This window comes from Chamaea fasciata, unplaced genomic scaffold (genome assembly GCF_029207755.1).
Source record: "Chamaea fasciata isolate MVZ Bird 193981 ecotype frontalis unplaced genomic scaffold, bChaFas1.0.hap1 SCAF_1, whole genome shotgun sequence".
Lineage (NCBI taxonomy): Eukaryota > Metazoa > Chordata > Aves > Passeriformes > Sylviidae > Chamaea > Chamaea fasciata.
The window spans coordinates 112,192,680-112,215,882 of NW_027094086.1; the positions used below are offsets into that span (position 1 = coordinate 112,192,680).

The 23,203-nt window shown below is 38.7% G+C and overlaps 1 protein-coding gene across 3 annotated transcripts in view; it reads left to right on the forward strand.

The window, feature by feature from the left end:
• GADL1 (glutamate decarboxylase like 1) overlaps positions 1 to 23,203 on the forward strand; it is an 82,972-nt gene that overhangs the window by 34,339 nt on the left and 25,430 nt on the right. For all 3 annotated transcript variants that reach the window (XM_066194049.1, XM_066194066.1, XM_066194057.1), the window contains exons 12-14: positions 5,781 to 5,980; positions 10,196 to 10,247; positions 13,273 to 13,362. In XM_066194049.1, coding sequence (XP_066050146.1) covers positions 5,781 to 5,980; positions 10,196 to 10,247; positions 13,273 to 13,362 — 342 coding nt within the window. The remainder of the gene's footprint in view (positions 1 to 5,780; positions 5,981 to 10,195; positions 10,248 to 13,272; positions 13,363 to 23,203) is intronic.

Here is a 23,203-nt window from a genome sequence, read left to right on the forward strand (position 1 = left end):
TGAGACATGGCAGGACAGCAAGAAGAAGCGTGTGTGCCACCTCATTTCCTTAGATTACGGCCTGTGGGATTGAAGAGGATTAGATTTCAGGGTTACCATCCATACATTATCTTTATTCTGAGCTGAAAACCAAACAGAATAAAGCTATTGACTAAGATTGATATGGTGTGTTAATTGCAGGTTTGGGAAGATTTCAGTGCTGTGTTTTTAACTAATTAGGCCCAGTACACAGATATCGCTCCAGGTAATGATTAGGCTACTTGGACTGAATAGTGGAAATTTCTCATGAAGAAAAAGGAAAGAAATGTAGAGGATTGAAATGTTCTAGCTGCTCTAGCCTTTTGAGTCACTTTATGAACACTGTTCCAACTTCAGCCTTTCTACGGTTCCCTTCTGTGCAGTGTAAGGTCTGGTAGAGCGATCCTGCTCCACTTTTAAACCACAGCTAGGCAATATTGTGTTAGAAATACTTGTAAAGCTGAATCTTACGTCTTTGAGGGGTGAAAACAGAAATATTATGGATCACAGCATCAGATCCTGTTGTACAGTGAGACGTGTTCTGGAATGCAGAAGATTTGTCTGCATTGGGAAGGAAGGATATTTTACTCTGTCTAATTTCTGGAAAATCAGCTCTTACTCATTCTGTGTATGTGCCAGTGAAGTCTTTATATGCAAACAGACACACATACAGATTTGAGTACTTTCTTATTAACTAGCTGGAATATAAATCCTTAAGAAAAAAAAGATCAAATGTATATTTAAGACACTTTGACAGAAAAGTGTTGCTTCACTTTGATCCTTTCCATACCAAAACAGGCAGCCGAATCCAGTTTCCCATGAAAAATGCAATTTTTGCACCAGTAAGAGAAGGGAAAAGTGCATGTGTCAGTTTCTCACTTGGGAGCGCGTTCCCCTAAAGCACATAAATACCTATGGCTAAGATGAAGCACACGTTTATATGTGAACATAATTCCTTCACACTGTGGTTTGGATGCATCAGTGGGAGCTGGATGCTGAGATGTGAGCTGGGAGTCTGGCACACATTGCTCTGCAAGTGAACGTTCAAGGAACCTCAGGTAGACTCTGAAGTTCTGAATTCCGCAAGACATCAAATCAGCAAAATGTTCATCATGAATGTTAAGTCCCATTCATTAATTACCCAATCTCTGAAAGACTGATTAACGAAGCTTTGTTAGTGCATCTTCCCATTTGCTTTGAGGCCCATTGGGAAATTGTGGAATACTTCAGAATTAGGCTTCTTTGATTATAAGTGAGTAAACTAGTCCCCTTCAGTTTCTCCTTTTCTCTTTCATACTTTCTATATGAAAGATAATCTTTAGAAGATGTCATCACATTTCAGTTGTACTGGTAACACTGTAGTTTCCCATTAACAAAAATAATAGTGGCTTTTTTTTTTGGTTTTGGTTTTTCTTTGTTCATATTACTTCAATGGTGTTTACCAGTGTTAATATATTTAAGTCACTGCAACTGGCTTGCTAGAATGAAACATTGTAATTAAATATTTTCCTGTACAGATTTAAAAAAAAAAAAAAAAACTAAAAAAAAAGATTAACTGCAGTGAAATGTTGATAAAAGAGTATCTTCCAGCCTTAGTGAAACAAAATTGGAATATTTCCAAGGAAGGTAGAGATAGAAAAGAGACATACATGTTTGACTTGATTAGAAGAGAGAAGCAATTTCACCAAAGGGAAAGAAAGATTGGTTAATCCTTTGTAAAAGCTCAGATCAATGGCTGTAGTTCTTCAGTGCTTAAAGGACTCAAGAAGTGCTCAGCTATTCCTTTTTTACTGCCATGCCCTGAGTAACTTTCATCATTTCTCCAACAAGTTAGTCTTACTCAGAAAACACTGGTACTTCTGAGTAATGAATTGCAGTTAAACACAAAGCTAGATGAACCAATAATCTCAAAACATTGGTGAAGTCAGTTTTGGTCTTACATGTTCTTAAAATGCTGGGAATCGGTGTTGGGTTGTACATACTCCCTTAAAACCACAGGGCTACTCCAATTTGTCCTTCCTGTCTTCCATATCTGTGTGAATATTATCTACATATAAACAGAGAACTACTGTTTATCACCAGTGCCAAGGTTCTGTGTCTCGTGAGAGTGAAGCACTAATTTAGGTCATTAAGAATCAGTTCTAGGTAATAAGCAGAATTTTTACTTGTAAGTTAGGAATAAATTCTCAATGTAGTTAATGAAATCTCATTTTAGTACAGAATGTAATTGATTAAGGTGGTGATGGTAGCCATCCACATGTAATCTCTTCCTCATCATCAGCAATATCATAGATATTCCCCTCCAGGACAGCAACAGGAAATGCTCTATTCTCATTGCTTTTGCTTGGGTTTAATACAACTGAGAGCTCCTTCTCACCTCTTGAAATGAGTTGCTATAGCGTCCTTTCACACTGCACTGCTTTTGACAATTTTCAAGTATGCTGTTCAAAAGATTGTCCTTATTGCCTCAGAAAAGGCAAATCACGGAGAGGCTTGTCTTGGGGAAAAAGATATTTTATTAATGAAATTGAAATGGAGAGAGATCAGAAGACTTGCTGTAGGTAAGTCTGTTCAATGAGAAAAAGATGTTGAATTATGAAACTGGAGCTCTTGCTTTCAGGATCCATATTTTTTCATAATTTTGCCATTAATTAGAACACACAAAAACTATACATAGACTTCATCAAATTCAAAAGCTTTTTGAAACTTCATAGTGGACTGGGCCCTCTATTAAAATAATATTTCCACTTCCTAAACTTTAACAGACTGACTGTAAGGCTGAGAACTTGCATTAAAAGGGTAGAAAGACAAAAGATGCTGAAGACAGAAACTCAAAGCTGTCCAAAGGGGCAGTTCTAATGAAACTTTTGCAATTCTTCTGAGCAGATGCAGCAGCTCAGTTACTGTTTGGAAAACTGTTGGGATCTTCTTGGGACTGAGAATGCTGAGTTAGAAGGCATATTTAAAGCATATTTCTTTCCTTTCTTTTTTCTTCTTCTTCATTTGACTAGGAAAACTGACTTTTTTGTTTTTCATTCCCTTACTTTTCCCTTTCTCCTCCACCTTTCTTCTGGAATATTTCTCTCTTTCTCACAAAGGATGATTTTTATTTCTTTTCCTCTCTGTTCCAGTGTCATGCAGGAGGGTGTTACTGTACTTGCCTCTGGAGATTGATAGTATCAGTATCTTCAGCAGGATTTCTTGAGCATGTTACATTCTTAGTAAGATAAGCAGGTGGAAAAGGATCATCAAGCCAACATATATTGTCAGCTTCAGATGCACCAGGAAATGAGGACAGTATCTGCTTTTCTGCCTTTTTTTTTTTTTTTTTTTTTTCTGAACTACGTGACCAACAATACAAGCTTATTCAGGGCCATCAAAATATTTTTTGCATTTTCACTCTAGAACATTTTTTAAAAAATATGTAACTCTGCAACCATCCTGTGATCTCAAGTGAACTCAGTCTTTTGTAATACTGCCAACTGCGTTTAGGTTTCTTGTGACAAGCAATAGTTATTATTTATCAGATAACAGGCATGAAGGGAACTATTATTCTGTGACATTCTCTATTGTGCAGCTGCATTGCATTTTGATGAGGCAGAAGACAGTGCCATATTGACCAACCCCTGCTGTACACTCACTGCAGATACATCATTCAACATTTGAAGTCAGTAAGAGACAAAGCAATTAGCTTAAATTTGTGGATATTGCTGCCTTTTTACTTTTTTTTTTCTTTTTAAACACCATGTCTAGTAAACTTGTTATTCTCCTGAAAATAAAGGTATGAAGGTCTAAATGGGTAGAGTACAATGTCTCGACAGAGTGACTCCTGTTTCTTGCTGTGCAGCCACTAGTCAGAGGAAAAAAAGCTGTAAAAACCCCTCAAAAGTATGGATGCCTCAGTGTTTGACTATCGTGTAGTTTCTTATGTCATCTTCTTGCCTTTCTTTATTTGAGAAAATTGGAAAGTAGCTGTTGGAATCTTATATGCTGCAAAACACTGCATCCATCATTGGTTTTCCAGCTGTGGCTACCCTGTGCTGCAGCTGCACGTTATCACTCTGCAAAGGGAGAGCAGACACCAGCCCTTTTTTTTTCCCCAAGCTGTCATATAAACTGTCTTTTCACAAGGCTTAATGTGCTGCTCCTGTGACTAAAGAGTTCAGACCAAATTTGGTGTACTTTTACCAAACAAATATTACAATGGGATTGTCAAACCATTACAGAAGTTGTGGAGAAACCTTGGTGGTGTTCTGCTTTTGTGCTCTACAAATAGGTGTGCAGGTGGACTTTTTTATTTGCTTTGCTTTTGTGGAGGGAATTGAGAAGTCTAGGAGAGAGGCAGAGTTATTCTGTGTATGCCAGTTCATTAATTATCTTTTTTTTTTTTTATCATTATTGTCTTGACCTTTTTACTCGGTTTTATTGCCAGTCCCAAAGTCATAAGTAAGGTATTGGAATGTAGATCAAGGATTGTACCTCTGTTGTGGGAATATGACACTTTGATTAAGAGAGTTATCAGACACTGTGCCATTTCAAAATCAGACTTGCAGCAGATGCAGAGAAAAGAGTGAAATGAGAAATCCTTGTTTTGTTGGTTCAAACTGAAGAGTGATGTTGAATTGGAAAATGAGTTGTGCTCTTCTTAGCACTAACAAATCCGTGTTTTCTGTTTCCTGGGCCCTCACAGGGCCACCCTCGTCTCTATTCTTGAAGCCTGCTTTCTGCCAGCCCTTCTCTCTACTTCATAGTTTTACAGGGTATATTTTGATATTTCATTCTTCAACCAATGGCCAGTCCTGTGTCTCTTCTCTTCCTCTATACCTTTAAACCTGTAACAGCCTCAGTGCTTTCAGTTTCTCAGCCTTGTTCTTTGCTGGAACTTGCCACATCACTCATTAATCTTTGTCTGTTTTGTGCTGCTCATCTCTGCCCAGGTTGCCTCTCAGAAGCTGTAGGCTGAAAATTACTGAATAAAAATAATTTTATTTAGAAATCATGATTAGCATATGTGAAAGTATCATTCCTCAAGTTTATTTTCAAGTGTTACATTTTTCTGAAATGTGAAAGAGGAAATATTGGGTTGTACTAATCTCCTTGTGGTTCTTCTGCTCAGTAGGCCTATGCTAAACCCACAGTGACTATTTGGCTAAACATTTATTTCTTTGGGCTAAAATCTTCCTTACCTGCCAGTAACCAAGGCAGGAACAGATTGAGCCATTTTTGAACATGTAGGAAGTTCCTCAGGGGTTGTTCTTGATCATGATGGTTATAATGCCAAGACTGTGGGTTCAGTCCCTGTATGGCCCATTCAGTTGGACTGGACTCAATGGTCCTTGTGGGTCCCTTCCAACTTAAAATATTCTGTGATTCTGTGATCTAAAAACTGGAGCAGTGGACATAGGTGTCTCCTTTTTCTCTCTCTTTCACATCCATATATGTTTTAGGCCAACTGTTTCTGTGGTACCCACTCCCACGATTTCTTGAGACCTGAGTCAAAATTCCTCTTCAGCCTGCCACTCTTCCATGACATTATGAAGATTATGATCATAAAAAAATGTTTGCTGGTAGTCAGTGTGAATTCACTGACTTTAGGCTTATCCAGGTTTCTTAAACCACACCATAAGCTTTGGAAGGTATTCTGCCTATCCAGATCTGTTTTAATAAGCATTTGATACAGACAGGAAAATAAAGGCTTTGGCTTATGAGGGGGTTTGAAAATGCTTATCATTGATTGAAGTCTCCATCGTGTTTCCTCATAGGGCCTCCTGAAGAACTGTTACTCTGCCGAGGCTGCGTACCTGTTCCAGCAGGACAAGTTCTATGATGTCAGCTATGACACTGGTGACAAGTCCATCCAGTGCAGCAGGCGTCCAGACGCATTCAAATTCTGGCTGATGTGGAAAGCATTGGGAACTACGGGCCTTGAGGAGAGAGTGAATAGGGCGCTGGCTTTGGCGAGGTACTGCCTCACAGTTTTGAGTGTGTCTAGTCTGCTTGGTTGGCTGAAATGTTGGCACTGCTGGTAATCCATATCCTGGAACAGACCCCATTGTTACATTTTGCCCCTATCATTTTGTTTGTGTATAATGGGTGGAACTAATAACAATAGTAATTAATGTTATTACATTTGCTACAATATTTAACAATAATGATTGCTTTTAGTGATAAGCATACATGTTGGTAAACATGGAAGTCAAAATAAGGCTATCAGTCTCTATTGTGGAACATTTATGTTATCTGAACTAGATATAGGACAGAGTTACCAAAATGCTTTCTTTTAGCTCAGCTGTGTGTTCTGGTGTTGGTGTAAAAGAAGTTCTATGTGCCAGAATCCAAGCTGTATCTGGGAAGAACCAAATTTTCCTGTTCACACTATTCCTTGTGAAAGAGGAAGTGCAAAAAACTGATCATGGAAAACTCATATGAAGACATTGTGTTAATATTAGGATCTAGTAGAGGTTTATGAAAGCAATATTGTTCTGACACACTGAGTGGTTTTTCTCAAGTTTGTTGAAGTTCTTACTTCACAGTACGTTCTGTTATTGACTGAAACACATTTTTCTTGTGCTTTTCCCCACACCTGTTCTCTTCAATCTCATTAAGTTTTTGGTCTTGCAGAACTGAGTTTCACAAGTGAATTCAGCAAAATTCTTGGTAGAAAATATTTATGAAGTGATGGTGTTGACTTCCATACACAGGTGGTTTTTTCTTCTCTTAGAAGAAACTATTTTGAAATAAGATAACGGACCATTAAAAGAAGTTCACTTTAGGTAAAATGTGTATTCAGAATTTATACAAGAGAAAGCACAGTGAAAACTAGACCGAACTGTCTACAGACTGCCTTAAGTCAAATAATTGGTATTGACATTTTACTTTTTATATGAAATGACAAGTAGAAAAGAATTGAATGTTTATTTCAATCAAAATTAAAGGAATAGCCTGCCTCTAATGAAGTTTCTTAAAGAAAAGATAAAAATGCTCCTGACCTAAACCCAGAGTGGATTTGAAAGGAATAAAAAAGAAAGAACCAAAACCAGAAAAGCTGAAAAAGCTGTGACTTTTTTCTCTATTTGATTTATTTAAAGCCACTGAGTTATTTGGCTGGTTATGTGTTCTTTAATATGTTCTGGTTACATTGCACCTTGTTTTTGTTGCGAAGCATTGCACCATTCTTTGTCTGTTCAGAGTAAGTAATCCTTTCTGCTATCGGTAGGAGAATTCAGTCTTATCAAGGTCACTGGCCAAGGTCATTTGACTGACTGTGTAGTGATTAATGACATTTCTGGGATCGATATTTCTGTTTAACATTAGGATTCAGATGGTAACACTTCTGAAGAGTGACTGGCTTGTCTCTTCTGGTTTTGGTTTGTTTTTCCATTAGGAAGAAATTTAATTTTTAGACATTATCTGATGAAATAGATTCTTCACAGTGGTAGCATTGCCATCTTGAGTTTGCATGGACATGGACACTGGACCATGTTTACCAACTGCTCAGCTATGCAGCCTTTCTCCTCTTTTGTTATGTTAGATGTTACTTCAATTGCAAGGGTAGTATTTCAGTGTTCCTGAACACAGACCTGGATTAATTCTGGAATTAGTCCACTGACTGTAGAATTTAGGGGAAGATTGCTTTTTCTTTTTTGGTGGTAGCCAAGCAGAGCTGAAAAGGTTTTAGGATAATTGCAGGCATGTATTTCTGATGCAGCAAACTTTGCCTATTGGCTATTCCAGTAACATCTTCTTGTTCTGGAGATGAATCATGCTTTCAGGGTATTAAATATCCCAGGATCATTGTTATGCTATCTATTTAGCAAGGCTTGCTTTGTAAATACGTAGAGCAGAGCATCCAGCTGATTGCTTCAGATTTTTTTTTTGCGCATTTTCTTCCCCCCAATTATTTTTGATGTAGGGATGTTGCTTTATAAAGTACAATAAAAAGAAAATAGAAGTAAACTGCTTTTAGAATACAACTATAGTTACTATATAAGCACCTCTGCATTTTATGCTTCATCTTTTGAATTTTTCTGCCTGTTTCCTCTTTGACACCCACTGTTAGCAGGCATATGTCTACATTCACAGCAGATTTCCACCTCTCATTTTCTGCAAGTCTTAATCATAGCAAATGACATTTCTCTGTGTACTTTGGTCTTCACTAAGACTCAAGCCCTTCTAACATACTACATCTGTGACATGATAATAAAACTTCCCTGTCAACTGTGGAAAGATGCACAAAGTAAATTGCTCCACTGCCATCAAATGATCCTGGCAAGATAAATCATGGGCAATGGATTTTCTAATGGCTGCCTTCTTAGGTTGTTGGCAGTGTAGTTAAGAGCATGATTAACAGTGTTGTGAACCTGACTGACATCAGGTAGCCTACGTCAGATTTTTTACCTAGGTGATATAAAATAAAGGCACTTGAGGTAGGAGGGAAAGGTATTAAGCATTGCAAAATTGCTCTAGCAATTCAAGACCTTAAAAAAAAAAAAGAAAAAGGCAAGTGATTATGCATAGGTTTCATTTTCAGAATTTATTAAAAGAAAAAATCAAATTGAAAGCCACTGTCATATGAATAGCCTGCTGATGTTGCTGAATGTTGGTTTTATGGCACAGACTAGTATCTTCTAATAAACAGAACAGAAGCAGCAAGCTTGTTTGACATAAGATAATTACTCTACAGATAATCATGTCTCTCTTTCAACCTAAGCAGTAGTATGGATATTAACAGCCAGATAACAAACAAATGCACACAGGAGGATCTGAAGGGTCACTGCAGAAATGACCAGAACCATGACTTGTTTCAGCGAGAGGAGACGCCTCAGCAGTGCACAGCACAACTCCTGAGCTGTGTGTTGTGGGCACTGGCCCTCCACTGCAAAGCCAGGATATGTGCTGAGGAGTAATGAGTCACAGGCACAGCATTTGTTAATGATAAACAGCGTGACAACTCCCCAGGAGCTGTTTGGAAAAATGTGTGTCATCTAGGGTATTGTTTATTGCTTCCCCAGCCAGCCTGTTCCTGCAGCACGTCTGCTGAAGAGAAGGTATTGCAGAGACAACTGTGCTAAAGGTGTCCCTGCTGGGGGCAAGTTTCAGGTGTGTGGGCAGGACCAAGGGAGGTTCTTTTCACAATATTTCTCTTTCTCACCAAAAAGAATTACTAGGGTGAGGACCAGTAATGCAGCTTCAGACAGGAAAATGCCAAACAGTGAATGCAAGAGAAGAACAGATTTGTGCACAATCAGTAGTTTAACTGAGTCAGGTTTATTAATGTTAGACAGCAATATCTTCATGTAGAAGGCTAAAATGTTGTTGGAATGGAAAAGCAGTGTGAATTTTGCAGTAAATTCGTTGAAATTTTTCTTTGTAAGGCTTTGGTTGGGGAGAAGAAAGAGAGAATTCCCATCTGTGTCCCCCTTGCTTCAGAATTCCTCTGTGCTACGTGCCATGTCAAAGTTGTGGTCATGTTTTAAGAATTTCTGTAAATTGAAGCTTTTTGTATCCAAAATTTTGATTCAAAACCATCTTTCCATTGAAGCTTCTGTGTTTTTCATGTGTGACAGGTGAGAAAGAAAAGAAATTCCCTTTTTAATACACTGCTGGCATAGGATGTCCAGGGATTGTTGTACATAAGCAGTGGCCCACTGAATGGAAGGTTGCACTGTGGACTGTGTGGAATGTGGGCAGTACTGAGAAAATTGCTGGGCTTGAAGTATGTTCAAATTTTTAAATTCTTGGCTAAGCTAAGAGATCCTGGTGACAGTAGAATGCAAGAGGTGTCAGAGTGACCGTGAAATAACCTGGCAGCCCAGCACTGGCACTTGACAACAGGGGATGGAGGTATTAATTTGCATTGGGAAAGTTCACCACCTGATGCAAATGGGATCAATTTGTGCCATGTGGCTCTGCTGAAAATCTGTGCCTGAGGACAGAATTTGGCTTCTCCTCAGTGCTCCTTGGCTGGCTGTGGCCTTCTTTGTTTCTAGGAACTGATAGCTATGATAGCTATTGCATTTTCACAGCAGGTAGAAATGAGGTTTAACTCTGTTGTTTTCTTAGTGTGGAGAAAGAAAAAAAGGAAAAAAAATACATGTTTAAGACCCTTTTTTTTTTTTCAGTTGTCTGTGTGTATTGCTTTGTTCTGTGCTTTAAACCCCTGATTTTTTAATTACAGATACCTGGTGGAGGAAATTAAAAAAAGAGAGGGATTCCAGCTTCTTTTGGAGGTAAGTGAAAGGAGAACTGAACTGTTGTTATTGTTAGGAAGTGTCCGTTGTCTAATTTTGTTCTTTTTAGTCAATAACCAATTTGTATTTAAAGAATCTAATCTAGAAAGATTATGTATTGGAGATCCACAGATATGACTGAACACGCATAATATGTGCTGTGTTCCCTACCATCATTCTACCTTATTTCCTAGCTTCTGGTCCTGTCTTGCCTCAAGGGGCATAGGTGGAGCACTTTTCTGGGAGAGCGAAGAGGCTGGCTGTAAAAAAAAACAGTGCTTGCCAGACCTACAGATAAGACTGTGTGCTGGATGGAAAAATAGTTTCATCCTAAAAATGGACTTTTCATTTTTAAAGTCCGTATTTTTCCCCCTAGTTCCATTTTGACTCCCATCTTCCTAAAAACTACCCAAAAGTTCTGTGTTTCACTTATTTTACTAAACCTGTCAGCTTATTTCCTGTTTGTTGATCTTGCTTGGGGGAGAGTGAGTGAAGGAAATAGAGCTTAAGTACCGTTTTTCCACCTGTCCTCAGCTCTTTAATAAGGGTGATGTCTGAGGATGTCGCAAAGACCTGTCATTTTTATAAAAACCTTTTGAATTGTTGGAAATGTACTTGTATGAAAGACAGGCTGGTATGTGGGATCAGGAAGAAGAGAGTACATAGAGGAGGATGGGAAATGGAATTAGTGTCACCATGAGCATTGCAGGTTAGGCTAGACAAAATAAAAAAAATGAAAAATATTTCATACAATGTAGACTTTTCTCTTTAACTTTGAAAACTGCTGATCACTTGAAGAATTTTAGGCCAGCAGCACAGGATGGGGTTAGTCAAGTGGCAAGTCTGTTAAAAGCTGTCCATTTCTTTTTATTGTAGACCTTAGCTGAGAGCCCAGAGCTGCTCTAGATGTGAAAACTCTTGGTAAGAGCAGAGGCTGTTGTGTAGTTCCTGCAGGAATGGGACACCTGGATTCATAGTGGGTTTGAAGGGAATTTTGTGGTATGGACTTTGAGAAAGAAGTTGAGCTTCTTGAGTTCTCTGAGTTTTGCTACGAGTTGAGAAGTTGAAAGGGCTAAGGAAGTTTTCAGGAGTGCAGGGGGGATAAGCAATGAGAATTCAAAGAAAAGCTGCTATGAGGCAGCGAGGCCCAGCTGTGTAAGGCCTCTCTGAAGGGAAGATGGGCTTCAGACAAGAATCTTAGGAAGATGATCCTCTGATACATGCAGTGAGGAAAAAGCCTGTGATGAGAATTGCTCTAAAGCCTGGAAATGCTGCTTGTGCTTGAGTCATCTTGAACTCTTCTATGGTATAATTGCTTACCTGCTTGGAAAAGACCTGTGACAAGATAAGCAGAAATAGAGTGTGAAGCATGGCTGGGGGTAGTTTTCTAGGATGAATGGTATTTTCAGAGGGCGATGATATATTTGATGTGTGAAAGGAAACTGAGATAATCAAGAAGGCAATATAGGCAATGGCAATATGGTAATGTATGCCATCTGTCTGCTCCTGCCATCTGATTTTAGATAGTTTTGCAGTAAACCCTGAGACACTGAGCTAGTGCTTGTTTTTGTGGGGAAAGCACTGCCTTTTCAGGGTCTGTGTTTACATGTGTGCTCAAAGCAAGCTCTTTGGGGAAAGAAATGGGACTTTAAGAACCGATCTTTAATCCATTCAGCGGCAGCACATGGCAGGTTAGCAGCTCAGTTCCTGCTGACAATGATATTCTTCTTGATGATTAAATTGTATTTAATGCATTCTTTGAAGTGAAGCGGAAAATGATATGAGCAGCTCTCAGTGGCTTTTCACGGAAGAACATGTCTCAGCTGGTGGGCTCTCCTCGTTCAGGAGGCTGCCTGGGATTATAATAGCAGTCACATCCACCGTGGGGCAAAGAGACGCTGTGACTCAGCTACCAATCTCCCTTTTAAGAGTGTTTTTATCCTTTCAGCTAGTACTAATGAGGATAGCATGTGGGAGAGGAGCGGGGTGTGTGAGTTCACAATCCAAATTATCATAATCCATATTATAATCTAGTTGCCATCTGAATGTTGTGCTGCAAATAGTGGAGGTCAAAATTGACTTAGTGATTTGTGGGTTGTGTGGGATGGGGTCAGAAGGTGTTATTTATTCCTCATATTATTGTTCTCTATGCTGGTAAACAAAAAAAAAATATAGTTCCAAATAAGCAGAAAATGTATAGATACCTTGAACTGGCCTGCTAGGAACATTTTCTCAATCATATATGATACAGAAACCTCATAAGCTCAAAATGCCTTATTTTATAATGCATGGTGAGCAGCCACTTCTGCTGGGAGCCTTGCAGCTAACTCTACTGAGTTTAAAGGCAATATTTCCCTGGATAAAAGCAGACATGTGGAGTCTCAGTCTTTGCTCAAAAGGCCTAGTTAGATATTAGACAGGATACATTCAGGATATGGTGCACACCCTGAAAGGGGTCTTGAGATTCTTATAAAATGTGGAAATTGATAAATTCAGCATTAACTCCTGCACCGTATAGTGTGCTCTGTGATATGAGAGGAGATTTGCATTGTTCAGTAGAAAAGTGACGAGGTGTGCAAATGTTAAATGGTCACAAAAACTGAGTTTTTGTGTTTTTGTATAAAAGGCATCATTGGAAATTTTCATTTAAAAACCCCAAAACACTAAAAAGAAAACGTATTCTTTAAAGTTGCTTCAAATATGAATTCTGTAAGTTATCTTTCTGTGCCTCTCTTATACTTTTTCTAGCCAAAGTTTTTTACTGAGTAAAACAGTTAAAGATGGCTATAGAAGGAAGAAATTAAAAATGAGCCCCTGGCAGCAGGAAGAGGAATGGATGATATGAAAAATTATTTCTAGTTTCAAAAAAAAGGAAACAAAAGGTGACTTGGAGAAGGAAGCTTTAAAGGAAAGGGTATAAACTCAACCCCCCTAAAAACTAAAGCAGAACTCTTTGAAAGTGTGTAATATGTGTCCCTGTCCGTTCCGTTGCATCTTACACGCAGTCACTTGTTCTCTTGTTTAGCCGGAGTATGCAAACGTCTGCTTTTGGTACATTCCACCCAGCTTGAGAAAAATGGAGGATGGACCTGAATTTTGGCAAAAGCTGCACCAGGTGAGTGTCACGTGCTGCCTGAGGCTTATTGGTTTGTCTGTGTGCCAGATAAGAATGTGAAATAGCCCTTGGTTTTGCTCACCATTATAACCTTTCAGTAGACTGGGGATTTAATCCTTAAATAGATGTTGATAAGATTTAAGGTTTTTCTTGGTTTAGACAAATCTATTTTTTTTTTCTTAATGGAAGAGGTGTAAACATTAACAAATATTCAGCTTGTTATCCAAGCTGTTAGCAGCTGGCAGAACTGAGAGAAGAGGAACAGTGTTGGTGTATCTCTTGTCTAGACAGATTATTCATTACCTGTTTCATATACTTAGTGCTGTCCTTGGAACTTGGCTTGCATTATCTGTGATAATCTATGATAGTGCAAGCAAGGAAATGCTTTAGAATATATTTCTGATGTTAAACATAAATGAAAACAGGAATATAATGGGAAAAGACTGTGGGAAAACCGTCACAGATGAGTGTTTTGGTAACTCTTTTCCATCCTGATAGAAAATCATGAACATCTTGGAAAAAAAGCAGCAGTAAAATTTTGAATTTACTAGCAGAAAATCAATAATTAAGACTTAATTAAGAAGCCACTAGACATTGTGGTATTATGTTTTACTGAATAAGCTATTCTATGAAGAATTGAATTTAATTCATTGTTTGCTCATCTCTGGAAGAGTTTTGGTGTTCTGTGTTTATTATTTCATAGAGTTTGCTACTAGAAATTTAAACTAAAACATAGTATATCATCTGCATACTATGTAAACAAGCAAACAAGCTTACGTAGTTTATAATATAGTTACATAGTTCATATGTTGCTTCCTGTAACATCTGTTCTCATTTCAGCAGCTTTTACAGGAACTGCTTTCAATTTTTGCTGGAGGCTGGTGCCTTTGGGAGAAAGATCTTCCTTAACCCCACCTGTATTATTTTGGAAAGTGCATTTTTGTAGTACAGATCCATGCCTAGCCACACTATGGATGCAAGGGCTTGGCATTTACCATACTTTCACGAAATCATATTCCTTTCATTTGGGGCTTCCCATCCTCTCCTTAGAGTGGAAGGCTTATATATGAATATATGTGTGTATATATATACATGTATGTGTGTGTGTGTGTATGTATGGATATAGAGCTGTGTAACAGCTCATCTACTCATGGACAAGTCAGGATTTGGGAAGGAGCAACTGGAAGGCATAGAAGGAACAATGCTGCACCTGTCACTGTTTGATTTATGTGGCTACAGATGGGAACAAGGAGGGAAGGGATGAAGCACAGCAAATGGCTTTGAGCACGTATATTTGAGTGGCTTATGGAGTGTAACTTACTGGTTCTTTGCTCTGTTACTCTGTGGTGCTTCCAGTCAGGGTAGGGAATAGATACCTGCCTTTATTTTATGTACCAATATAGGTAGACTGATGCTGGAAATACAGATTTTCTAGCCAGTGTTTTGGGAAAGAAGCTTGCATGCAATTTCTTCCAAGAACTGACCACTGCTGTGGATCTCAACCACTCTTTTCATGAGCAAGGTGACATTTTCTTGATTCTTAAATCTCCTCTGATGATTAACTAAGAAATCCCAAATCCTAAGACATAAACTATTCCATTCTTCCCCACAAAAGTCTGGAAAAAAAAATCTAGCACAAAAGAGACCAAAGCTCCCTAGGAAATGGCATGAATTTCTCTCCTAGAGGAAACAAAAAATGATGATTGTTAGTTGTGTTATTTTAGACACTGCTGGGAAGTAGTTTGACACTACAGAAGTGAGCCTGTTTTACAGTGAAAACGTGTTATTTCACCTCCCTGATTCTCTACAGGGATAGGTCTTGGTAACCCTGCTTTTTGGATGCTGAGGGCCAGTTCGGGTCACAACATGTATCAGCGAGCAGATGAGATGACAGCACTGGGTCAGAAAAATAAGACTGACTTGACTTTCTCAGCTAAGGTCAATTTGTTTTACCACTGCTGATGCAACCAGCATGGTCATTATATTACATTAATCAATACAAACATATTGCTGGACAAGAAGGAATGCATCCTGATCAACAAGGTATAAATGATAAGAGCATTGAGGCTGGAGAGGTTGTTACATGGTGCTGTTGATGGACAGTTGGGGCTGTGACAGTTTCTTGATTGCAAGCAGTTTCTGAATATTCCCATAATATCACTAAAATGAGCATTAAAATGCTTTCATTCACAATTTCTCTTTTCACACCACATTTTAACATCACAGTTATTCTGTTTATCCAAAAATCAATCTTCCTTTTTGTTGACCTGCATAACTGACAATAATTAAGGAAACATATGTCTTAAAAATCCCTAGGGCAAGTAATTGATTTTATTCAACTACTTGTTCAGCAATATTGTTCAGAATAACATGATGTCTTCTAAGGCTAGTTATAAGAGTTTTAGTGCTGGTGAAAGTTGATAAACAAATTGTTCTCATCTAAAGTTTTCAGCTTTGTGAAGAATTTGCATAGACCTGTGCAAAATAACCCTGGAGGTTTTCTGCTGTACTGACTCTTCTCCAGTTTCCATGGCCCACTTTATATGGAAATGTGTCAGGACTGACTGGACGGTAGAGTGATACCTGATGTCAGCCTTCTTACTGTCCTACATAGAATGTGTCTCTCAGAAGCTTCCTTTTTTTTTTTTTTCTCTTTTTTTTTCTGGGGGGAGGGGTAGTTTGTTTTAAATTTTGGAGCCTTCAACTACAGGTGTGAAATTTGCACTCTTCAGAGTCTACTACATTCAAAACAGAAATGTGATAGAAGTCTGAAGGATCTGGAACACTAACTGGTCATTTGATTCATCACCTGAACAATTTAGGGAGTGAGAAAACAACATGATGATGAGGGAAGTAAATGACAGCATGAATGGTACATTCCTCTGTTATGCGTGAAATTGGGAATTCTATGCACATCCACAGTCTGACACCACTTTGATCTTTTGGGATTACAGCAGGAGTTGGCTGTGTAGTGAAGCTAGTTCTATAAACAGTGCAGCAAGGCTTAGGATGCAGTTCGATGGTCCAAGATAGTCCATGCCCTGAGCGCTGAGCAGCGCACTGAGGCAATAGCAGACGGTATAGCCCATAAGTGATCCAGCTGTGCAAGGTGTTTTCCAGTGTCATTCTTCCCAATGAGGAGAGATTTCTTCTTGTAGAAACCATGCAAACGACGGCCCTCTGTGGTAACTGAGGAGTTGCTGGTAGATCCAACTAGAAGTATCTGTAAGTAGTGTTATTTTGTCATTGCAGACTGGGGGCTGCTGTCTCTGACCGGCAACTGACATAATTGTCGGGATGAAGGAGCAATGGCTTTGCTAGTGCTGTATGCGCCCCCCAGTGGGAATATCACTCCTTTCCTTTGGTGACACACCGTAGGATTTATTTTGTTTACTGCTGAGAATGGTCGGTGTGTCACAGGGTCACGGTGAGAAAAGCTGAACTGGAAATTACAAGCCAGAAATGGGAGTGAGGGAAGACATGAAAACACATAAGCAGATATCATTTCAATTTTCATATTTTCTCCATACCTACAAATATCTATGCATATTCTTTCTTGTAACAATTTTCTCTTTAAAAAAGTCACCTTTCTCAGCATATACTGAAATGCCTGCAGATCATGTAAAATTAGCTGATTGTTAGTGAGAGCATCTCTGGAAAGCCTCCTGCCAGCACAGAGGATGCTAGGGCACAAGGAAGGGTGTGGAGGGTTACATTTGGAACTATCCTATTGCCATGCTACTGCTAACCCAGACAGCCATGTCTTATTCATTCTGGAGTAGTCTGCTGAAACTCATACTTTTGTCTTGCAGACTAAAAGATAACACTGTTGTAATTGTCTTTAACAGACCCCTCCTCCTGGCTTTGCCAAAGGATCCTGGAGCGTAACTGTAGGTAGAGTACAATGTATTGAATACTGCTCAGTAAAGAAGGCTAGTGGTTGTATTCTAAGTACCACTTTAGATCTCAAAATCTAAAATCTAAGTTCAAAAAGCAGCAGTTGGTTCCTAGTAAGTCTTTTGTGATTTACTGAACTTTGCCTGCTTTGTAGTTCTAAAAAACATATGGTGGAGTTTTAGATTTCTTGTGGTTCAGTAAAGCTTTTATACACAGTTGTTAGTTTCAGTAATTCAAAATTCTAGCATCTCAGACTCTACTTGTGTGGTGCAGTTGGTGTTTTTTGGTTTTGTTTTGTTTCCTTCCTTTCCTTTTGAGGATTTTTGGTCAAGTAATACAAAACTTATTGGCTGTAATAGAAAGCTCAGGGTGCAAAGTCATATTAAAGTTGTAATGTCCTACTAAAGCCTTTATGGCTTGGAATGCTATTTTGCACCTCCGCTCTTCACCTCAGTAAAAGGTAAACTTATTTGAGCCTTCCTCTCCTATTTAAGAGAAGAATATATCTGTTGTCTGAAGACATATTTGTAAAATAGCATGTCATGCTGAATGGTGTAGTGATACATTTGCGTAATGAGAGATTTCATATCAAAGCATAAATGTAAGGAGGTTGAAGAGGTGTTGCCTTGGCAACCCCTGAATCTTGTGGTCTTTGTTGTATAAATAAAAAAACTAATCAAGGACCAGATTCAGCAGTATTTATGTATTCAAAATACCTATTGATTATGGTACAAGACTTGAATGGGAAGGGAAAACAAGACCTCCAGCTGGTTATATTAACAAAGTTTGTCCTCTGCATTTTGGAAGAATGAGAGAAAAACCACGTAAGTTATAACCACCGTATTAAATGCATTGAAATCAGGTTTTTGAGTAAGAAAGGCCCCAAATATATCACTAAAAGTGTATTTCTACTTGGGATTTGTGTGCAATATGTTATTTGATTTGCTGGCATCCCTGTGTACCACACTTTGAGTTTTTCTTACACTTTAGCAAGGAACAAATTAAATGATACTTTAATGTGTGTGTTTGAAGAGTAATGACAGAGACAGGTCTCTGTGAACTTTCCTTACATAAGTAACTTTTATGATAGCAAGTAGCCTACTGCCTCAAGCATCTAGCTCAGTTTGACATGAGTTTCAGTGGAGGGCTACAACTAATGACTGGAAAACAAATGGTAAGATTTGCACAGAAGTATACAGGAGTTAGACTGGCCAAATCGTTGGCTTCCATGACAAGGTGACCAACTAAGTGATGAAGGAAAGTCTGTGGATGTTGTCTATCTAGACTTCAGTAGTGCCATTCCTCAGTGTCTTTGCTTTCTCTTAATGCACCCTTCAAATCTGTTGTGGACTTCAAGAAACAAAATTCTACAGGTGGAAGAGATTGCATTTGGCAGTCTTTCTTCTAGACCTTCCAGAGGCAGATGGATTGTCATTTCAGCATAACAGATGGGACCTCTGAAGGGGCTGTTTGAAGAAATTTGGTTTGTCAGAGAAATCAAGGTCAACAGAAGCTTCAGATCCACCCTATAAAACTTAAGGCAGTTACCCAAGGAAGCTACTTGAGGAATTGGCTGGTTTTCCGCCATCTTTAATATGGAGCACAAGAAAGGGAGCTTCCAGATCATGCCTTAGGCAACCTTCAGTCAGAAGCACCCTTAGGAAAAACTTCCATTATTCACAAGGGGAACCTAAGAGGTGCCATGATTCTTGATTGGCTGCATTATTTATAAATACAGGTAAAAAGAACCTACCACTAAATCCTCAGCATGCTGTGTGCTGTTTTAGATTTCTGTTTCACAGGCTTCTGGAGAGAAGGGCTGCAACATCTCCTCCTGACTGAATGAGCCTAGCTGCATTCTCAGTATTGTGCTCAAGAGGGGCAGAAATGCAGCATTCCAGGAGAGTTGAGATCAACAGGCCCCGTGGAGGCAGTGGTGCTGGCAGAGACCTTAGGGGAGAGAGGCCCAACAAGCACTGAAGCCACAAAATGAGTAACATGATAATAATCAGGACTTACGTTGTAGTGTGACCATTCCTCAGCAGCAGGTGATGCTCAGAAGTTTAATAATAAAATAAGCATTAATCTTTTAAAGTAACAACATCCCTTATTTTGCAACTAATACTGCATAATAGACAGCAGCAGATGAATAAAATGTTTGTAGTTTGGCTGCACATAAATGACTGTTATTGTTAAGATGAAAGGTCTAAGCTTTGATAAATGAGAAGAAACAGTACAGGATAATATAATAGCAGAGAAAAATTATAGCAGTGTTTCAGTACCTCGTTAATGAGGGATTTGCACACTTTCCTTTTTAATATGTGTCTTTTTCTGCAGTTTTATATAACTCATCAGTACAAAAGTGACTGTAGTTGTTAATTAAACAAGGTATTTAACATTACTTTGTTTTAAATGTATCCTCCATAGAATTGGGTTATAAGAATACCCAATTGTTAATTCAAAATACAGTATTTTGGTTTCTGACTGTGTATCTGCTTCTGGTTGGAATTTATGTTTTTATTCTTTTATATTTATTCTTGCATGATTACTGAAGTAATAGTGTTAGTCTAAGGGCCTGAATTGGCTGGTAAAGTCTTCATCAGGAGAAGTAGTAATCAATGCATGAATCAATGCACTTGACAGTGTCCATTTCACCTGAGCACTTGGCCGAGGTGTTAGGGGCACTTCAGTGTATATTTTACATTGCTGAGGTTGTACACCTGCCTAACTTTCAGCCACGTGTAGCGGTGTGTGAGAGTGACCTGATCTCACGCTTGCTCTTTCATGGGATGTCTGGCATAGCAGGTGTGTGTATGGGGCTAGAACAGAGGTATATTTGTATGACTGTATTGTAACTACAGCATTACTTTTTGTAATTGGACAAGGCAAGGGTGTGAACTGCTTCCAGCCTGTGCTTTCTATAATAGTCCAAGTGATACTGTGGTAATTCATGACATGCCAATCGTAGATATTTTGTTCTAGCTTCCTACTTTGCCCCTTATTCCAGACTGACTTTTCAGGGGTGTGTAGTATCAGTTGGGCTCCAGTTAAAGGCAGTCCCATGCATGCAGAAATCTTTACATGTGTTAGGTCAGTGGTACCTGTCTCAATTGGTGCAAATAGGCAACAGTCAACATCGCTAAATAATACATCTTTCAGCAAAACAACACTATTTTAAAACCACTGTTGCACAGCTGCTAAAACTACACCTCAGTTCTTGGGAGAAAAAAATAAAAAGAGAAGAAACCCAAATGATTCTGATGCTGAATGGTTTACTGCATGAGAGTGCAGGGCAACTTTTGTCACAGACTTAACATTGAGCTGTGCGTGTTCAAGGCACACTGAGGACTGAGGTATATTGATCCCTGGTGTTCAGCCTACTAAAACGATCAAAGCTGGAGGGAGGGAGTCTGCTGCAGCTCCATATGTTGCATTCAAGCTGAACAAGGATTTCATCTTCCCCAAGCCACCTGCAGAGCAAGATTGCTCAGATCTCCAGAGATGAAGTAGGTTTCACACTAGTCGTTTCTTGCTTGAAATCCTTTTAAGGATAATGGAGGGTCCGATAATTTCTCCATGTGGTAATACACATAATGGCATGAAATGAAGCTGGGGGCGATAGACAAAGTGGAGAGAAATACTGTTAGGAAATAAAATCACAAGAGACTCACAGATTCAAAGTAAAGGACCAATCCTTCCAGGGGGATGATTGCAAGGTGTGTTTCCATCATGGTATTTAATGCTCTGCGATGATACCTTAGCTGGCTCAGGTACTAGGAGCCATATGGCAACAGGCTAAATATGGTACTTCAGGTTAAAAAGGAACAGTTGACATGGCTGTTCTTTCAGGACCAAAGCATGTCATCAAATGGCAGTGGTATATATTTTGGGTAGGTGTACTCCTTTCTTCCAGGGAAACCATGGGTTCCACTTGTCCAATATCTTAAAATTTTTGCGTGCTATATCCTTAGATCTGAGGGTCATTCTAGCTTTCAGTTCAGATATAGAAAATAACCTTTTTTCAAATATTTGCATTGTTGAAAGTTTCACATGTAATGAACTTTTCTGTTTGTATACAGGAAGCTTCTAAAACATCTTATTTTGTAACTGATAGGTCGACAGGTGGTGGAGATTCAGTGGAACTGCATTCTCTGCTTTATTGCACTGACTCAATTGACTAAAGGGCACTTAAGCACTGCATAAGAGCTCCTTGCTATTTCTGTGTGAACAAAGACAGTACTTTTAAATTTGTATGGCTTTCAAATAGATACAACCTGTTACCCAGAGCAGCAGATGCTTTGCACCCGTTGTTAAGTGTCTCTTAAAGTGTGGAAAGACCAAGAGGGTAAAACAACCCCATTTCTTTTCCAGAAAGGTGAATGTTTGGGGGGACTATGTGAAGGTGATGCAATTCATAGAAATTGAGCAGGCAGTCGGCGATATGCCTCAGAAAATTGTTTTCTCTGTGTTTGGGCAGAATTGAAAAATCTAATCTGAAACCTATGTCAACTATGACATTTTTTAAAAGCAAATATTAAACTATTTTCTGAGTATAGAAAACAAAAGGGAATTTGTAATGAATGTAAGAGTCTATCATCTCTTTCTTTGTTTGTTTCCATTAAGAGCACTTCAGTGTCATCCTTGTTTGTACCTTTCATCATTTTCCAATGGCATAACAAAAATAAGTACTTCTTACTTGGAGTCATGTTGCCCCACTGAAGAGTATTGCATTTTTGTTCATTACTGCTATAGAAATGAAAAAACCCCATGTATTTTGTAATGCAACACTGTGACAGTCTTTAGAACTGCCCATATGCAGTGTTTCAACATAAATGTATGTGTGTTCCTATGCGTACACATGAATATGGGTGTGTATTTACCCAGGGTAAATTATATAAAATTATATAAGATTATATTAAAAAACCTATTACTGAAAGGGAATAACATATAGTGTTACTCAAGTAACTCCATTGTAAAAAAAACTTGTAAAAGGAATCACGGAACAGTCGATGTTTGAAGGGAACATTACAGGTCTTTGAGCTCCCTGCTTGAGCAGGTACACCTAGAGTTGGTTGTCCAGGACAATGTCCAGGTGACTTTTGAATATCTCCAAGGATGAGACACTCCATAACCTCCCTGGGCAGGTGTTTGGTCACCCTGACAATGAAAAATTGCATTCAGATTCCTGACTACATAGCACTTGTTTGCCCAATCAACGTGTATTTTCCTCTGCTTAAATGGGACTAATTGCACTTCCTTTGCTTCATTTTGGAGTTAGAACATATTGGCTAATATTTTAAATGGCCTTTTATGGCTCTCTGTGAAGAGAGCTGCTTTTAGCAAGAAAGCAGAGTTTGGACACACTCAACAGTTTGTTCTGTCTGACCTTATGGATTTTGTTCTCCTAAAGCAGCACTGTGCTCCTGAATATCTGTGCACCTCTTCATTCTGCTCCCTCGATGCCGTATGCACATTAATAACCAATGATAGAAGAAAAAAACTTCGAGTTACAGGTTGAACTCCAAACTAGTGCTTTTCTGAAAGTATCATAGATCATGCTTAATAGCCTGTGGATCAAAATGAAACCCAGTATATATCACAGGGGAACTCAATAATTGAAGCATTCTGGGAATGTCTAAGTACTGGAGTGCTGAGGTCCCTAGAAGCTTCATTCTGTGCTAAGTTTTTACCTGAATAAAAGCCCTATAATCTATTTTTTTATAACAAATTGTAATAATATTTTAATACACTGACTTTAATTATTTTATCTGACGTTCAGGGGAACAATAAACTCCCTTTTCTGCCCCTTCCACCTCCTAATTTTCTGCAAATGAGAAAAACAGTCCTTGAGAGACATTAGCATTTCAGAGTATCTCCAGTACACTTGACTCATGGCTCTCTCATCTCTGTCCTGGGTGTCTGCAGAATGGTCCCTCAAGAGCAC